Source organism: Ciconia boyciana, chromosome 3, assembly GCF_034638445.1.
Source record: "Ciconia boyciana chromosome 3, ASM3463844v1, whole genome shotgun sequence".
NCBI lineage: Eukaryota > Metazoa > Chordata > Aves > Ciconiiformes > Ciconiidae > Ciconia > Ciconia boyciana.
In genome coordinates, this window is record NC_132936.1 from 92015945 (window position 1) to 92032235 (window position 16291).

Below are 16291 nucleotides of genomic sequence, written 5' to 3' on the forward strand. Positions count from 1 at the left end.
TTCCAGGATGACAATCCAGATTTTGCAAAAATTTGCTCAGACTCATGATCGTGTAAATTTAATGAATTAACAAAAACAAACAAACGAAACCCAAAAAGTTAATCTGTCAGATCATGCGACAATGCCTGGCAATTTAATAATAATAGCATAAATCCGTCTAATAGAGCAAATCAGGTTAAAAAAAAAAAACAAACCAGAAACCAAAACTAAATCTTTGTTCTCACATCTGCCCTTTCAGTATAGTAAGAAATAATTTTCTCTTTTAAGTAACAATGACATAGAACACCTAAATTGGATTTCAGAACATCATCTCCATACCTCTCAATCCTATAAATGGGGCTGTAACTTTTATACTCTAAGTGCTACTCTAATATTTTGCAATATTTGTACTCTGTAGTTATACTGTGAAGATGACATACAGAGGATGAGGAATATAGTACAAGACTCTCAGAGATTCCTAGTATTGTATTTTGAATCTTATATCTGCTTCAAAGGCAAGCACCAAAAATACATCAAAAGGAGTAAGTAGAATTTTACTTTAATAAAAATTGTTAAAAATGTATGTACCTTCATATGTCTTCGGAGGTAATAAAGCCAATATATCATAAAGTCTTAAACGGACCATAGCTGCACTAGCTTTGAGATGAGCTCCGTGGGCTTTAATTACTGATGGAATGCTATAGAATCAAAAGAGAAAAAGAGACAACCAGAAATATTGCAGTTACTGAAAAGAGTATTTTCAGATTTCTTTTCACAAGATATGTCTCTAGCCAAGACAAGAAAAGTGTTCAGAGAACTACTCTGAGCAACATTACTCAATTATTAGTACATTTTCAGAGGTAATTGTATGGAGCAAACGATTTGGGGGGGGGGGATCACACACAAAAAAAACCACAAACAAAACACACACTGCTGTAAATCAGAGACATGTACCTCCTCAGAAGAAACTCCTACTTTAATTGGAGGGGCGGGGTGGGTGGGAGGAGAGAGAAACCAAACCACAAAACCCAACCCAAAACTGTGGTTTTTGTTTTATTCTGTAAAACGTTTAAAGTCTTGTCATTAGTACATTTCATAAGAAGGGAGTTTATTGATTAACATCTAGTATACCAGCATCTTAGTTTTCTCATTTCTTGCACAAGGATAAGCAAACCATGAATTCAAAACTCATTGAACTGGAAATCCAAAACACAGTTAACAAAAGTTACCAAGGTAGGCCCTTCAGCACAGGCTACACAATAATATACTTTTACAAAGCTAACGACCATAAACACAATGCTCATAAAAGTTTTTTTCAACATGGAGAAACAGCAACAGCACAGTACTAGGTCAGAATATGAATTAAAACAAATTATTTCTAGTATTTCAGGTCAGAGAAAAGACAAAAGTGAAAAAAGAGCAAAAACTGCCTACTTACTGCGACATCATTGTCATGGCACATTCTATGGGTGTCATCAACTTCCTGATCACATCCTCAGTAAGGAGCTCAGGACAGTGAGCAACAAAACTTCTCATAGCTAATAACAAAACAGTTTAAATTAAAATTTTACTGAAACAAACAAACATAAAGCATGAGCAAGATACAGATCCTAAGAGAGTATCAAAAAAGCAACAATTAAAAATGTTTATTCAAAGACTGTGCGACATGTTCATAAAACTATAAGCCAAAACCAGGTTGCATTGCTGAAAATCTGACACATCTTACTCTTTTTCAAAGAAAGCAGGGGAGTTAACGAGAGTTCTCTCTATAATACTTGGCATCATGTTTTGGTTTACTGCACACTTGTAATCTCGAAATTTGAAATTCTTACCGCACAGAGCTCCAGCGCGGCCTTCCAGTGTTACTTGCCAGGTGAAAGAATCTCCTCTTGCCTTCTCTGCTTCCAACTCCTTCAGAGAACGTGGAAACACATTTCGCCACAGCAGCAACATCTTAGGCAGATGATACCGAACAACAGAAGGACCTATGCAAAAAAGTAAAGTGACAGTATAATAAAAACTTGTATTTAACCAAGTGTGAAAAATCTGCCATTAAGGCTTTTGCTCTTTAAGCTATTTTTCTCTTATTTCACTTCTCTTCCTTTTCTCCCTACATGAACAACAAAAAACAAAGGAAATTCTTTCTCATGTCTAGGTTGAAAGCATGGCAAATAAATAGCATAGGTAAGTCTGTTTGTTGATATCAGTACTAAAAATAGGCAATTCTATACAGTCATGTAATATGTAACCACTGCCAACTGACTTTTTACTATCTTTTTATTCTGACTTCAGAATTTTTTTATATTACTATTTTGAAGGCAAGCTCTTTAGCCTATCCTAACTTGTTCATAAAATGAGTAGAAAAATAACTGACAGTTACTGATTATGTAACTAGTTTAACGGTCAAGTTTAAAGAAAACTTCTGAAAAAGCTCCAGAAGATCCAGCACAAATGCATTACAAATATATTGGAGAAGGACAACCAAAATAGGGCTACACTGTTAGAAAAACTTAACAATAAAGCTGGCAAAAAAAAAAAGAGACAATTTAGAGAAGCAAGATGAAACACAAAATGGCATTTGCTGAGAGATCAAAATACCGCAGAATGCATCAGAACTTTATAATATTTTCCAGTATAAAAAGCCCCAAACAAAAAAAAACCACCATTGCTGCAAAATTCAAGAGTATACTTAGAATCTCTCAATATATAGGTTCTGGTATTTCTGTGATGGCAGATATGAACATGAGGCTGGCTTTTTTAAAAGACAACTGAATGGCTTTTAAACCGATAACACTTCTTATCAGTACTGTTGCTTATCCAGAGGCACACATGCAACTTGTTGGAATGCTCATTAAACTTTATTTACAGTCCACTACTTCTGCACCACAGTATTAAGGAAGGAAAGACTATGGGCAATTTTGCCCTTTTCATAGAATGACTAAAGGCTAGGTTTCTAAAAACAGAGCAAAATTTTTTTTTTAGGTATGACACCTACTATCCTTCGGCTTACATAAACACTAATATATCACTTCTCTCCAGCATAAACAACACTGCTGAAATAAATGCACTACCACTCTGTTTCCCTTGGTATAAATACTCTTGTGCTAGATACTGGACTGATAATACGTAGCAACCATTTGCCACAGTGAATAATCAGACACCTTGGACAAGCATTAAAATAAAACAAAAAGCAAGCATTTTGACAAACCTAAAGTCATAAGTGCTCCAAGTAAAAGCCATCCAGCTTGAGTCCGCTGCAAGGAGAGTCTGCTGTTTTGTGCAGCAGTGCGTAACAGATCCTCAGCAATACTGACCACCATCTACACCAATGACAAAAAACCAATGGATTTTAAAAATATAAGTTAAGCCACTGTCAGCTGCTGCTAACACATCCACCCTTACAGACTATATATAAAGGTGTTCTCAAATCATTTAAATTGACCTTCCATAAAGAATGAATGCAGATTATACTTCATGCAGATTAGTGGTTTGCATATGACAATACAGACAGTGATATTCTCTTCAGCAGTTATTCATTAATATGCCAAACAAGAATGCAAATTTGAAAGAGAGAGGGGAAAAAAGCTGGTAAATATTGCAACTGAAATACTACAAATCCATGCTCTGGCCATTGCTCTCTCTTGCTAGACGCAAGTTCAATTTCAATAATGCTTTAACTTGTTACCATGTCACACATTTTGCAAAGCTATTACTTCTAGATTAAAAGGTATCTTTTAGTACACTCACAGATTAAACGCTCATTATCTCACCTTTCCTTTGGCGTGAGGAATACCTAAGGGACACTGATGCACACCACCTAACAAAGCAGCCATTGCAAAACTGTAGCCGCTAACAGCTTCAGGGGAGGTCTTCAGATTGTTGAGTCTTTCCGCACATCTGTCTAAAAATGGAGTCAACTGAAAAGGCAATGCCACAGCTACACACCGCAAGCACCACGCAGCAGCAAGTCGAGCAGCCATGCTGGGATGAAGAAGAACTGAAGTTACTGTCTCCAAGAGACCTACAGAAGAGAGAGTTTAGTCTTAAAGTTACAATGTGCTTTTTAATATACATGGACAAGTAAACTGAATCAATACTAGACAGGCAACATGAAAGTTAAGAAAGTCAGAATTAAAGTACTTGAATTTTATGACTTTGCCTTTTTCTTTAAGGAAATACAGAAGTGTTGTTAGCACTATGCTGCTCCACATCAGGTTTTACCAGCAAAGCTGGAGCTTCCAAGAGCCATACCACTGACTTCTACTACTTGACCAATTGAAAAGAGGCAGTAGCCCTATATAAGGGAACAGGCACTGGATGAGATGATTCCTACAATCTGCCCATCTTTTACACAGATTGCCAATAACAGAGGAACAGCAAGACTGATCTTTGGTTTTGCTTCACATTGTAGACAAGCACATGCTATAGATGTCACTGACCACTGTACTCTGCTTTTGACACAGTGCTGTCTCCCCTGCACCAAGTTACCATCCTTCTACACTTTCCGAACCTCCATACCTAGCTAATCCCACTTTCTAACTATGAGCTCTTCAGTCCAATCTGTCTCCATACCAACACCTTCCTTATTCCAGATCTCTAACTTTGCAAACTCCTACTTCAAAGTCCCCACTGCTGCCTTATCCCTTGTTCACTAGCTACAGAGAAAGCAACTTCTACCTGCTTACTTCATAGCAGCTAGCAGAAATAACACTGAGATACGGTCCCCTCTGTTCTTATGGGGCACAGCAGCCAGAAGGAATAAATACGAGCACAATCTTCCCCATCCCATAGTTGGGCCAAAATCAGTATGAGAAGCATGTCATATGCATCAAGACAACAATCTACATAATGAGATGTCTAAAGGAGCTTGCACTTCCATTGGAAAAAACACAGGCATCCACAAACTGAAAAAACCTTAAAACTGCAACGCTACAGTATAAAAGTGTATTCAGGTGTTAAAACAAACAAGAAGAAAATCCCACACAAACCCTAGTCAACTTAAGCCAAATAACTGGCTTTTTAAAATGGGACTATCCACAGCTTCATCTCGACAAAATACTCTTAACTTCCCCACAGGAATTTGATATCTGAAGGCAATAGAGCTTTCCAGGAGCAAATATTTCAGACCTTATATAGCAAAACAATGTATTTCCTATAAAACCATTATCGGAAAAAAATCAATGCTAAAAATCACAACTTTGCAACTTTACTCACCCTTAAAAAGAGCTTTAGGCAGACTTCTATCAAAATAGTTCCTTAATACTTTGCCAAACTTGAACTAAAGTTAGGGTACTAAACACAATGAGCTGGACAAACTTAGCTATCTGGAGTACTACAGTGAGTGCCAGTTTCATCAATTCGTTTCTTACATATTAATTTATTATTTAACTAGATTGAATGATATTTCATATTTATTGCTCAAATGCCTCATTTAATCTATTTAAATTTATTTGCATACCAATAGAGGGTTCTTGAATAAGAGGAGATGCAGTGGCATTCAGACTCTGAACCAGACTACCCAGCTCCTGGAGGGCACACACCATTACATGCTGGCTTGCAGCTACATCAGCAGCTCCCGATTTATTTTCACTGTTAGCATCATTCACTACTGCTTCTGCAGAAAAGAAAACAAAAGTATCTTGCTTAACTACCATTTGAATCACACCTGAATATATACAGGATAGAAAGGGACAGTTTAACTTTGACATCAACCCTATATTAAAACAAAACCACAAGTTTGGTCATAATGTGAACTCGCAAAGCAAACACATTCTGAAGAGAAATAGTTTTACAGCTATCAGCCAAACACAATCGTCCAAAGACCATGAAAAACACATGTCCAGCAGTTACTATGGATGGCAGTGCACTAAGAGGTAGGATTAATACTGTAACACAGCAAAAGCAAGTATACACATATACAGCATGTGTGTATCGTATCTATACATAGTAACTAAAAATAAAATCTTGACAGATATATCTAAGTTCTGCACACAAATTTACATGCATGTATATGGAATAAAAAAAAAAAACAACAGACCTTTAGTAAATAATTAATCACAGCCTCTAATAATCTTAAAGTTATCAAATTAAGTTCCTAGATCCCACTGTAGGTTCTTTCTCCTACACAATATCCCAGAAGCAGCAACCGTCACTTCGAAGAAAAGTGACTTTAGTATCAGCTTAATGTTTATATGTCTACTACAGTACAAATTTAGAAAATTTTCCCCCTTATATGAAGGGAAGCAATCATTAGCAATTAAAAATCCTTCCAATTTATCATCAAATTCATCAGAAATGCTCAAAAAATGAAATAGTTATTCCGATCATCCAAATACATAATGGAATTTCCTGCAACTTTGACAAGGTGGCAGGAGGAGGAATTTCTGCAACTGTTTCATCTCAGAAGTAGCATTTCCAATAGACTTATTTTCCTGGAAGTAATACTTATCGTAATCAGAACCCTTTTAAGGTTCCATACCTACCCTATCAAAACATACCTACCCTATCAAAAAATAGTTATGAGAAGAACCTGCAAAAGTTTCAAAATCATTTCCATTTCCATATGTTAAACATTACTTTAAACTCAAATTACATGGCAGCAGAAAAGAAGAAGAAACAGATGTTTGGCAAATGCATTGTGCAATTCCAGTTTACTTTCTCAATCTCCAGCTGAAATTAACTCATTTCGTAAGAAACAAATGCCAACACAGTTTTGTTAGTCCTCTTAGTGATTACATATTCTGCAAAGTTCTGCAAAGGGGCCACATTTATCTTCTCTAATTCCAGTCTTCAGACTACATCTTTATTTGTCACCTGTAAAATCCAATTGGATAGCAGCATGGATATTAGTAGGGGACACACAAGGACCTACAAGATCCTGACCTACAGGATCTTCAACACTGGTAGTAAAGAGCTCTGCGTGACTTTCAATACAACCTATCCCAAGATAGATTGCAAATGCACACTTTTCTCCCCAATTCCGTTCTAAGCAAATGCAATGTCAATAGCCATCACAGGATAACAAACCAGTTTTACACAATCACTTTTCAAGTAGAACTTACATTTTGGATATCATATTTCAAACAGAAAGCAGCTGAATTGTCTTTTACCATAACAACAAAATTACTCCTCACAGTAGAAGAAAGCTGAAAAATGGCTGACCCAGTATAATGACAGTAACTTTCAACTCGTCTCAATTAAAGAAAAATGGTTCTCACCCACTGCCTTCATTTGTTTACCAATGGCTTGACATATATCTTTGGCAGCTGCAATCTGTGCTTTCTCCCCAAGTAAGCTGCCCACAGTTGCTCTCAGGATAAAGGACACACATCTTCGAGAGTAAACTGCCTCCACATGGGTCTGAGTTGCACGAGGATGGGAGACCAGATCAAGTACATGCGACAAAAACGTAGCAAAGTTGCGCTCCAACCACTGACCTCCTAATGTTGTAACAAAGACAACGTAGGCCTGCAAATTCAGAAGTTACATACAGATCCAATTAAAACGGAAACAAAAGACTATATTAAGTCACCAAAGACTAGAGACTACAGTTATATTCACGCATAATGCAGTGCAGTAGCAATACCAGTTAGTAATAAGCAACCCTAATGAGGTTAAGCAGGATGAATCAATCCATTAGCCAGGTCTTTGTCATTGAAGCTAAACTGTTTCCAGTGCCAAGAGTAGCTCCTATACTGCTACATATACGGTGAAGCACAAAATACTCTTTGGATGACAGCAAGAAAACCCAGTCCATTGCTCTAAATGTGTCTTTTTAAAAATTTTAAGAACATAATGTCAATAACAGCAGCAACATGAACGTGTTCTAATTCACAGTGAAGACCGGGCATTTTCACCAAGTTCACCTGAAAAAGGCTGAGAAAAATAAAAGGGTTTCACAAAATACCCTACGATCAAAAAATCTGGATTCTGGCAAGTTACTGCAGCATATTGAAATACATGTCAGAGGAAGAATGCCTGAATTTGAAGAGATGCTGCTGCCACCTTTCTCTACCAGACAAGTGGAGCTTTCACATTCAGCAGATTTCACCTACTCAAGACAGACATATGAAGAGAAGAAACGTAGTTTAACAAATCAGGGCTGCAAACTTTACCCAGCAGCTGAAAAAAGAGAGCCAGCACACACAGAAGGACAACAGTGTCCTCTCTAAAGAGAAATAAAATTTAAATATGGAGCTAAGTCTTTAACATGCTAAGTTTTCAGATATTTTTGCAAGTTAATCCCACTTAATATATACTGATCAAATAAGCTTTCCTTAGCACATATTTTAATCTAGTTACTGCACATCAATAATAAAAGAAAGTAGCTTAGGTGAATGACACCGCATGAACATCTCACAAAACAGGCGAGTCAAACTAGACTTGTAAGTTAACTTATAAACAAATAAAGAACAGAAATGTGTATTTTTCCTACTAAAAGGGTTACAGTTATGTATAAAAGTTACTTTATTAAAAAAAAATATTACAGCTTATGACAAACCTGGGTAACACCAACTCGCACTTCCCTATTGACAGATCCGCCTACTTTTAACATCTCTCCACCACTCTTTAGGAAACCAGACCCTCCTCGCAGAAATCCTGTGGCCATGAGCTCCAAGACCTCCTCAAGCGTGGCTCTCTTCACATTCTGTCGCATCACTTTTGCAAAAAGAAAAGTAATCATTTAATCCCAAAGTTCCAACCCATACAAGCAATGATCTTGAAACCAGACTTATCAATTCAAAACTATCTTGCAAACATAAATCTAGCCAACATTTCAGACAACAGCTTGTTTTCATGCTTAAAAAATAAGCTACTTTCCTAGGTGATTTTTGATCATTTGCTCTTTCTTTGTATGACTACAGCAGGGATTCTGCACTTTTTACTCTTTTTAGCTTAGAGTTTATAAAACCGAACAATCTACCTACAAGCTTCCATCTACCAGAACAACAATGTATCATGCAACACTGTCACGTAACATGGTACTGAAGGTGCAGTTTGTCCTCTTGGAAATGGAATCCAGAAGGACTTGTACCTGTTGCTTGTTTTGGTATCAGTGCTGTAGCCATGACCGTCCCCAAAAGCTTTGACACTGCAACTCGCACACCATAGTTTGAGTTCTCCAGAGCTTTAAAGCACAGCGTTGCAACATTCTCTAGTTCAGCTGTCCACATAAACACTGCTTCATTCTGTAATTCCAGCAGACACTGTAGGAAAAAAACCTGCTGAGCACCAATGGAAACCACTCTTACCTTTTATCTAAGTATCAGTGTAATTGTCAGGTTTATTCAGCAAATATTTTAATACGAATATCTCAAGAGTTTATTTCCCCACACACACTCTCCCACTTACCCAATAACTTAGCTGAGGAAACAATCAGAAGACTCATGGAATAGGTTAATACATAAATAAAAATTAAAAGAGGAAAGCACAATAAACGAACTATGTTACCAAAAACCTGTCCCACTGAGGCTCACAGCTAATATATTCTATCTCATATTTGTTTATGAAGTGGGGAAAGACAGTATTACAGTACCTCCGTTTACACGATATAAGTCAAATGCCTGAGCCTTCAGTGTCAACTAGTAAGGACTTACCTTGCCCAAGTAATTATAAAATTTCCTATCATAAACAACAGGTCACAGTTCAACTGCAGGTACTTCACAGTCACAGCACAAGAATTTCTAGGACTGGTGAGAAACACACCCACCTTAGCCACTGCGCATCGTACAGCCATAGATCTGTCCGTCAACAGAGATCGGGCATTCTTATAAATATCACGGTGACAAGAAGCTGCTGCTCCTCCAAGTCCATTCAGGACTTTCTGTAAACTCATCAGAATTTCACTGCGGCCCTGAGACTGCACACACACACACAAAAAACATTTATGCAAAAATGTGGCCACAGTACTTATATCAAGAACCAGGTGCATAATTCTGCATTTTCCTGCTTCTGTGCAGGAATATTTTTGGAAACATTGATAATATAGTTCACTGAAGTCATATACAACCGATATCTAGCGGTTTTTAGATAGCAGTAAGCACTATACACAGCTTTACTAAAACTGCCTCAGTTGTCACATAAATTAAGATGAGCCCAGGCAATCCAACAAATGGGCCCTAGACAAGATGCTTCTGTCCTGCCTCACCATTTATCTACTGCAGCCTCAGGAAAAAAGAAAAAACAGTTGATATAAGAGAACAGGAAGCCCAAGTAGTCAACAGCTTCCTACTATACCTGCACACAGGCAGGAACTTACAGTTGGAGGGCACAAAAAAAAAAAAAAAAAAAAAAAAAAAAAAAAAAAAAAACCAACCCCCACAGTTACGACCACATAGCCAAAGAGAACAGCTGCCAGGACAAGATCCACACAATCAGTACTCCCTCCAACTTGTCATAGTTTTCAAAAAAAACCCCAAAACAAAACAACAACAACAAAAAACCCCAACAGAGCTACTTGCATCAACCCACTGACAGCCCAGAACACATTCTCTCAATGTCATGACGTGCTCCCTCTTTTCAGGGCACAATGTATGGTGCTCACATGCACAGTATCATCTTTGTTGCAAAACTTAAGTATTTGTTATTCAAACAACTGAACTCAGGGTACACAAGCAGAAATCCTAACATAGAAGTTAGAAATAGTACATACAACCATTTTGCAATTTTAATTATTGATGCTGCTATGAAGCAACTATTATAATATTCACATGACAAAACTCTAAACTCTCTGCAGTAAAAACACATGCACATGTTTAACTTGATACTAACTATGTAAGTGATTTGCATTTTTCTAAGGCAGAAGGCAAACAATTCAGGCATTTTGGCAAACACCTTTGGAGGAAGCAGGTTTCAGTTTAAATGGAATCAAGACCACATAATCTGAAACTTACCTCTGCACTTTTCAGAGACTTTAAAAGATTATTCACTGTTTCTGGGAAAGAACTACCCAGCATTCTGCCCATTTTTTCATAAAATGCTCCAACACATGCCACAGCAGCCCTATGAAAAAAGACATTAATCGGTGTACTCTTTTTCCATATCATCTAAATGAAGACAAATACTTAAATAGAAATGTATGTTTTAATCATCACTGATGAATAAAAATCTATTTATAATCCACTAGTTATATTGGCTGTTTAACACTGTGCATTTAAATCATTTTTTTGTTCACCAAAAAAGTAACAGAAAAGTTATTAGCTTCTAAGAATACAAATGTATTTGACTGGGTATGGATTACAGGATCTACACAGAGAGAGAAAAATCCTGGACAAGACAAGTATATGCTGAAATCTCAGCAAGATTAGGGTTTTGTGTTTCAATAAACTGTCTCTTTTTCAAGTACCTGTAAAATAATCCCTGCCCCTTAATATATCCTGACACATTTTTGTAGATACTGAATGATTGGGGTTTTTTCAAGCCTAAGAACTTAAAATGCATAAATTATTGCATAACACAAGAAAATTTATAGGCACTGTAAAAATCCCTGGATCCATAAACAGTTATATATACTTTTTCCTTGCCCTGCCATTTAAGATTAGGAATATTTTAAGTAACACCATACTGCAGTTATACACACAAATTATTCCAGGACAGTCACAGAAGCAGCTCCTGAAAACATGCACTTTTTTGTCACAAAGGAAAAAGGGGTTTTTTTAAACCTGAAATTCTTGGGTAAATTACTTCTTAGCAAAGCTGTTTGTTACAAACTCATTACAGCCTACCCCTTAACAGGCATGTCTCCTACACAATTCTTCTACACAAACATCAAAAACTGAAGTTTGAAATCATATAGTAAAAAACCTTCTGGACTACCACTTGAGTGGGTAGCATAAGTTTCAGAGCACGTTATAGTACAAAACCCTTCCCACTTATACAAGTTCCTCACAGAGTTGCAACAGCTTCAAAGAAAAGGAGGAGGACAGTATTTGCCCGAACAGTGACTATTTCAGATTTTATTGTTAAATCCTACTGTTATGATAATGTCTGAAGGCAATCCCAAATTGGGGTTCACTAGACACAGTGAACATATGAAGCAGTACGTGTAGGAAAGTACTAAAAACAGTTTCAGCAGAAGCTGTTTGTGGCATTAACCAAATTCCTACCAGTGAGACCGCTCCTATAAGAAAAGACAAACTGGATCACACATACGTGCACACACACATCCAAGTATACAGACTCCGAGAGACTTGTGTGGTATATCACAGTAGGGGAATATAAACAGGCAATGTTTGATGGGGGGGGGGGGGGAACTTGAACATTTGGTTACAATTCTCTGGGCATAGATAATGCTTTTGTTTGACAAATCTGCAGGTTCCATCCTAAATGGGGTACCTGAGCACAATCAGCAATAATCACACTGGTAGAATTTCTTTATTGCATTACTTCATCAACTGTTCTCTTCCCCATGACATAAGCATGTAAAGAAACAGAATAGTCCCTTGCCTAGAGGAAAGCATCTCACTTTCAGATAGCCATATATGTGTCACCTTTGAGTCCTGCCCTCCACATTCTCAACCCTGCTCTTTTCTCTGCTATATGGAGCACATGTGAACTCCAAATAAGCACGCAAAATATAAGGAAACATAATATGCACATATACAGGCAGATTACTCTGTAATATCCAGGACTACCTTACTTAAAAATCATTCCCCTTTCTCTAATAATATTAAACATACAGTTTTGTGGGCAGGTAGGCTGCAGTGTCATCTTTGCTTTTGATGATATCATTACACTTGTCAAGCGTCTGAAAAACTGTAAACGTGTCTCCAATGCTGTAGAGAGCAGCAAGATTTTTTGCTAGTAGTTTTCGTGTAGGTGGCCCAGGGGAACTGCTGATGAGTCCTGTTAGCTGTTCTACAAGTTTCTTCTGTTTTTCCTTGACATCTGTCTGTTAATGGACCAAAAATAAATAAAGTAAGTAATTTAATCCTGTGTCTTGCCTCCAACACCCAGAAAAACCTACAAGAGATTGAAGTAAATCTTATACCACTCCCACTTGTATGTAATTCAGCAAATTGCTTGTCTCACAGAGATTTGAGATACATTCAATAATAGCAGAGACAGATGCTAAATGCTCAGAACTAGCTGTTACCCTATTTAATTTTTACTTTTTAAAAATACTTACTAAAAATACAGTAATACCTGCCTAGAACATCTTTTAATCCTCTTTACCATCAAGAGTCCCTACTCTGGGAGGGAAGGTTTTGCCTTCCAAATTTTTATGACAATTAAGAACTCAAAGCAAGCTATGTCTTATATAACAGAGAGTCATACTGACTGCCTACAATTAAATACTTGAAAGCTACCAACAAATACAGAGGCTATTCAGGCTGAATGTGAAATCATACAATTATCACTTGGCTATTACCTGTCAACTTTCTCTAGCACGAAATTAACACAAATGTTTTAGAAAGAAGGGGGGGGAGGGGGGAACTACCATTAAATTACCTTGTTAGCAGCTACCAGTACTTTATCCAAAAATCTTAACCACTCAAAGATAAAGACTGGTCTCTTTGCTTCTGTGATTTGAGCTAATGCTTCCTCGTTCAGTAACAAACTATGAGCCAGCTCCATAACTGGTTAAATTCCGGTTTTATTGTAAATTTGTGTAGCAAATCTAAAATAAAAATGTAAATATTAGTATAAAGTATAGTACAACAGTACAAAGCTTTGAAAATCAAATGAAAATATGAAGATGAAATCTGTATACAGTACCATGGTTCCAGCCTGTTTAGATTTGTCTTAGCTAAGCAGTCCCCCACAAAAACTACTCACATATTTATAACTGAGTACATCCATTAGTATTTCAGGGAACAGAGTTGTTAATTGCAAAAATAGCACCTACAGGGTGCAACATCAGGGTGCTAACTCTTAGCCAAGAAAAATATACCGAAGTCCCTGTTTAAACGAAAAAAAACACACAAAAGAGGTAAAGGAGTCATCTCACTGTCTCCTCTTACATAAAACAGAATAAGGATTGTCCCTAATCAAGACCCTTGACCACACTCCCAAAGCTTGGGCATGAACCCGGCCACCTTCTCAACCTTCAACAGACAAGGTGAGAAGGAGATGAGCCTATCACAAGTAGGAATTTCCACCCATCACAAATTTGAGAGAGGCAGGAACAGTGACAGCATTTGGCATCGCTGACCTAAGACCATCTCAGATCCCACTAGCCTTGCTTTATGTGCTGGAAAAATAACCCCTCTGAAACCCAGCAAGTATTACGTGCAACAGCCTGGAATACAAGCAGCAGCCAAATGACTGCAAGTCTCCCCAACAGGCAAAATGCTACAGATCAAACACTGGAGATCCTGCTCAAACAGTGAATGGAGGGTAGCCACAAAGCGCTACCAAAAGCGCACTATCAGTGTAAGCAAACACTCTGCAGACAACTTAACCTTAGCAAACCACATTTAAACAAAGTGTAGCTGTGAAATGCAAAACAGATAGAAAAAAACAAAACTTACATAAAAATCCCAAAATTAAGTCAACCACCTTCAGCCAAAAGAAACCCAAAAAAGCAAAAAAACACAAGCCCAAAACCTGAATGCAGTGATGCTGAAACTAGGATCTCAGGCAAAACAGAAAAAGCAAAGCAGCTAAGGAGGATTATGTAAGACATTATCTTTCAACAGCTGCACCATTCCACTTGTGCTCTCCAGTGCTCACAGCTGCTTCCTCATTCGTGGTCAAACTCAACAAATTCTTAAAGTCAAATGAAGTGATTTAAATTAAATACTTTTAATTTTTTTTGAAAACAGTTCCCAGATTAGACAGTAGTAAAGGGTGAAATATCAATACTACAACTGTATTATGGTTCTAAATTCACCTTAATGATTTGGTGCTGATGAAACTAAAGCATCACAGTGTCTGTAGTACTAAGCTTGTTCCCTGCTCTTTGGTACTTTGCATTATAATATTTTTTCACTGCATGTTGCTGTTTCTCCAGCAACAGAGCAGCAAAGGTGGAAGAGCCACATATGGAAGAACGTACAGCCCCCCCTCCAACACCTCCAAAGACATCTTCTGGCGCCTTTTTTTTTTGTTTGTTGTTTGTTTTTTTTTTTAAGTTACAAAGAATTGAGGAGGTATTACCTGCCAATAATGCAGAGACACATCACCTCAAAACACCTTTACGTGACAGCAGAGAGAAACGCAATGAATGACGGCACTATGATTCTTCGGATATCATCCCAGAGATCTACACTGCTCGTCACACCCGCACAGCACAGGAGTACGGGATGACAGCACAGCTCATTACTCCTTTTCCTCCCCAGATAAAAGTTTTAATTTTTCCCTGGCCTTCAGAGCCACAAACCCCTTATATGCCTTCCACACACTCCCTTACCTCTTCATCTAAATTTAGGAAGCGCAAGCTCTCAGCTAGCAAACCCGCACATACATTCAGCTCTGCCACTGAAGCACAAGGGATCAGATACAAGAACAATTACATGAATATTCAGCTAACTGAAGACTCAGAGTCCAACATACAGCTATGCAGGTAGGCAATCCAAAGCTCACCTACATTGGCCAAAGGTTTGCTCCAAAATTCAACGAAAAATGCCTACCAAGTTCTACTGATTCTGGCAAGGGCTGGGTCTTACTGTGCATGTTACAAGTAATAAATACACCGTTATCTCCCACAGGATGCAGAGCAACAGCCTACCAAAGTCCACTAGCATCCAGGAAGTTATGTTGAAGCATTACAGAGATTATAAAATGTTCAGATGTACCAGAGTTCCTTTCTATTCTCCAGTTATTTTTCTGCAGCCTAAATCAGCTGTTTGGATCTTCATCACACATGCATTTCAGCGGACTAACCGAGAAAGCTGAAAAACGGGCAAGTTTAGAAGTGGCATCCTCCTGAAGAACTGCATCAGGTGAAAAGAACTTTGTGCCTGGGTCCTTCTACCTGTACCGGTTATTTAATAAGCTGGGGCACCTCTCCCAGTGCATCTTGCCTGTTTCAAGAACCCCTCAAGAAGTCATGCCTCGAGACCGCACTACAGAGCCAGCTATACATCGACACCTCAGTAAAGGAATAACGCCAAAAAACAGCCAGACGCGTGCTGCCTTCCATACACACCCCCCCCGCCCACGGATGCACACATGCATACCTATCCCCCCCTCCACGCACGCAAACGCCGGCGCCTCTCCTCTCGGGGCAGCCGGAGGCGGCAGGCAGCGGCGCCGAGCCGCGGAGCGGAAGCACGGACCCACCGGCCCTCTCCGCCACAGACCCCCGGGCCGGGCCGACACGGCCCGCCCGCCGCCGTTAACGGTCACGGCGCGCGCGTTACGTTCCTAC

The 16291-nt window shown here is 38.3% G+C and overlaps 1 protein-coding gene across 3 annotated transcripts in view; it reads right to left on the reverse strand.

The window, feature by feature from the left end:
- The window catches only part of HEATR5B (HEAT repeat containing 5B), a 61626-nt gene that overhangs the window by 44700 nt on the left and 635 nt on the right, over positions 1-16291 (reverse strand). For all 3 annotated transcript variants that reach the window (XM_072856569.1, XM_072856568.1, XM_072856570.1), the window contains exons 2-14: positions 13429-13597; positions 12657-12868; positions 10872-10980; positions 9689-9838; positions 9014-9185; positions 8480-8637; positions 7197-7446; positions 5438-5593; positions 3750-4000; positions 3188-3299; positions 1812-1964; positions 1418-1517; positions 568-677 (exon numbers count right to left, since the gene is read on the reverse strand). In XM_072856569.1, coding sequence (XP_072712670.1) covers positions 568-677; positions 1418-1517; positions 1812-1964; positions 3188-3299; positions 3750-4000; positions 5438-5593; positions 7197-7446; positions 8480-8637; positions 9014-9185; positions 9689-9838; positions 10872-10980; positions 12657-12868; positions 13429-13554 — 2059 coding nt within the window. In that variant the 5' untranslated portion in view covers positions 13555-13597. The remainder of the gene's footprint in view (positions 1-567; positions 678-1417; positions 1518-1811; positions 1965-3187; positions 3300-3749; positions 4001-5437; positions 5594-7196; positions 7447-8479; positions 8638-9013; positions 9186-9688; positions 9839-10871; positions 10981-12656; positions 12869-13428; positions 13598-16291) is intronic.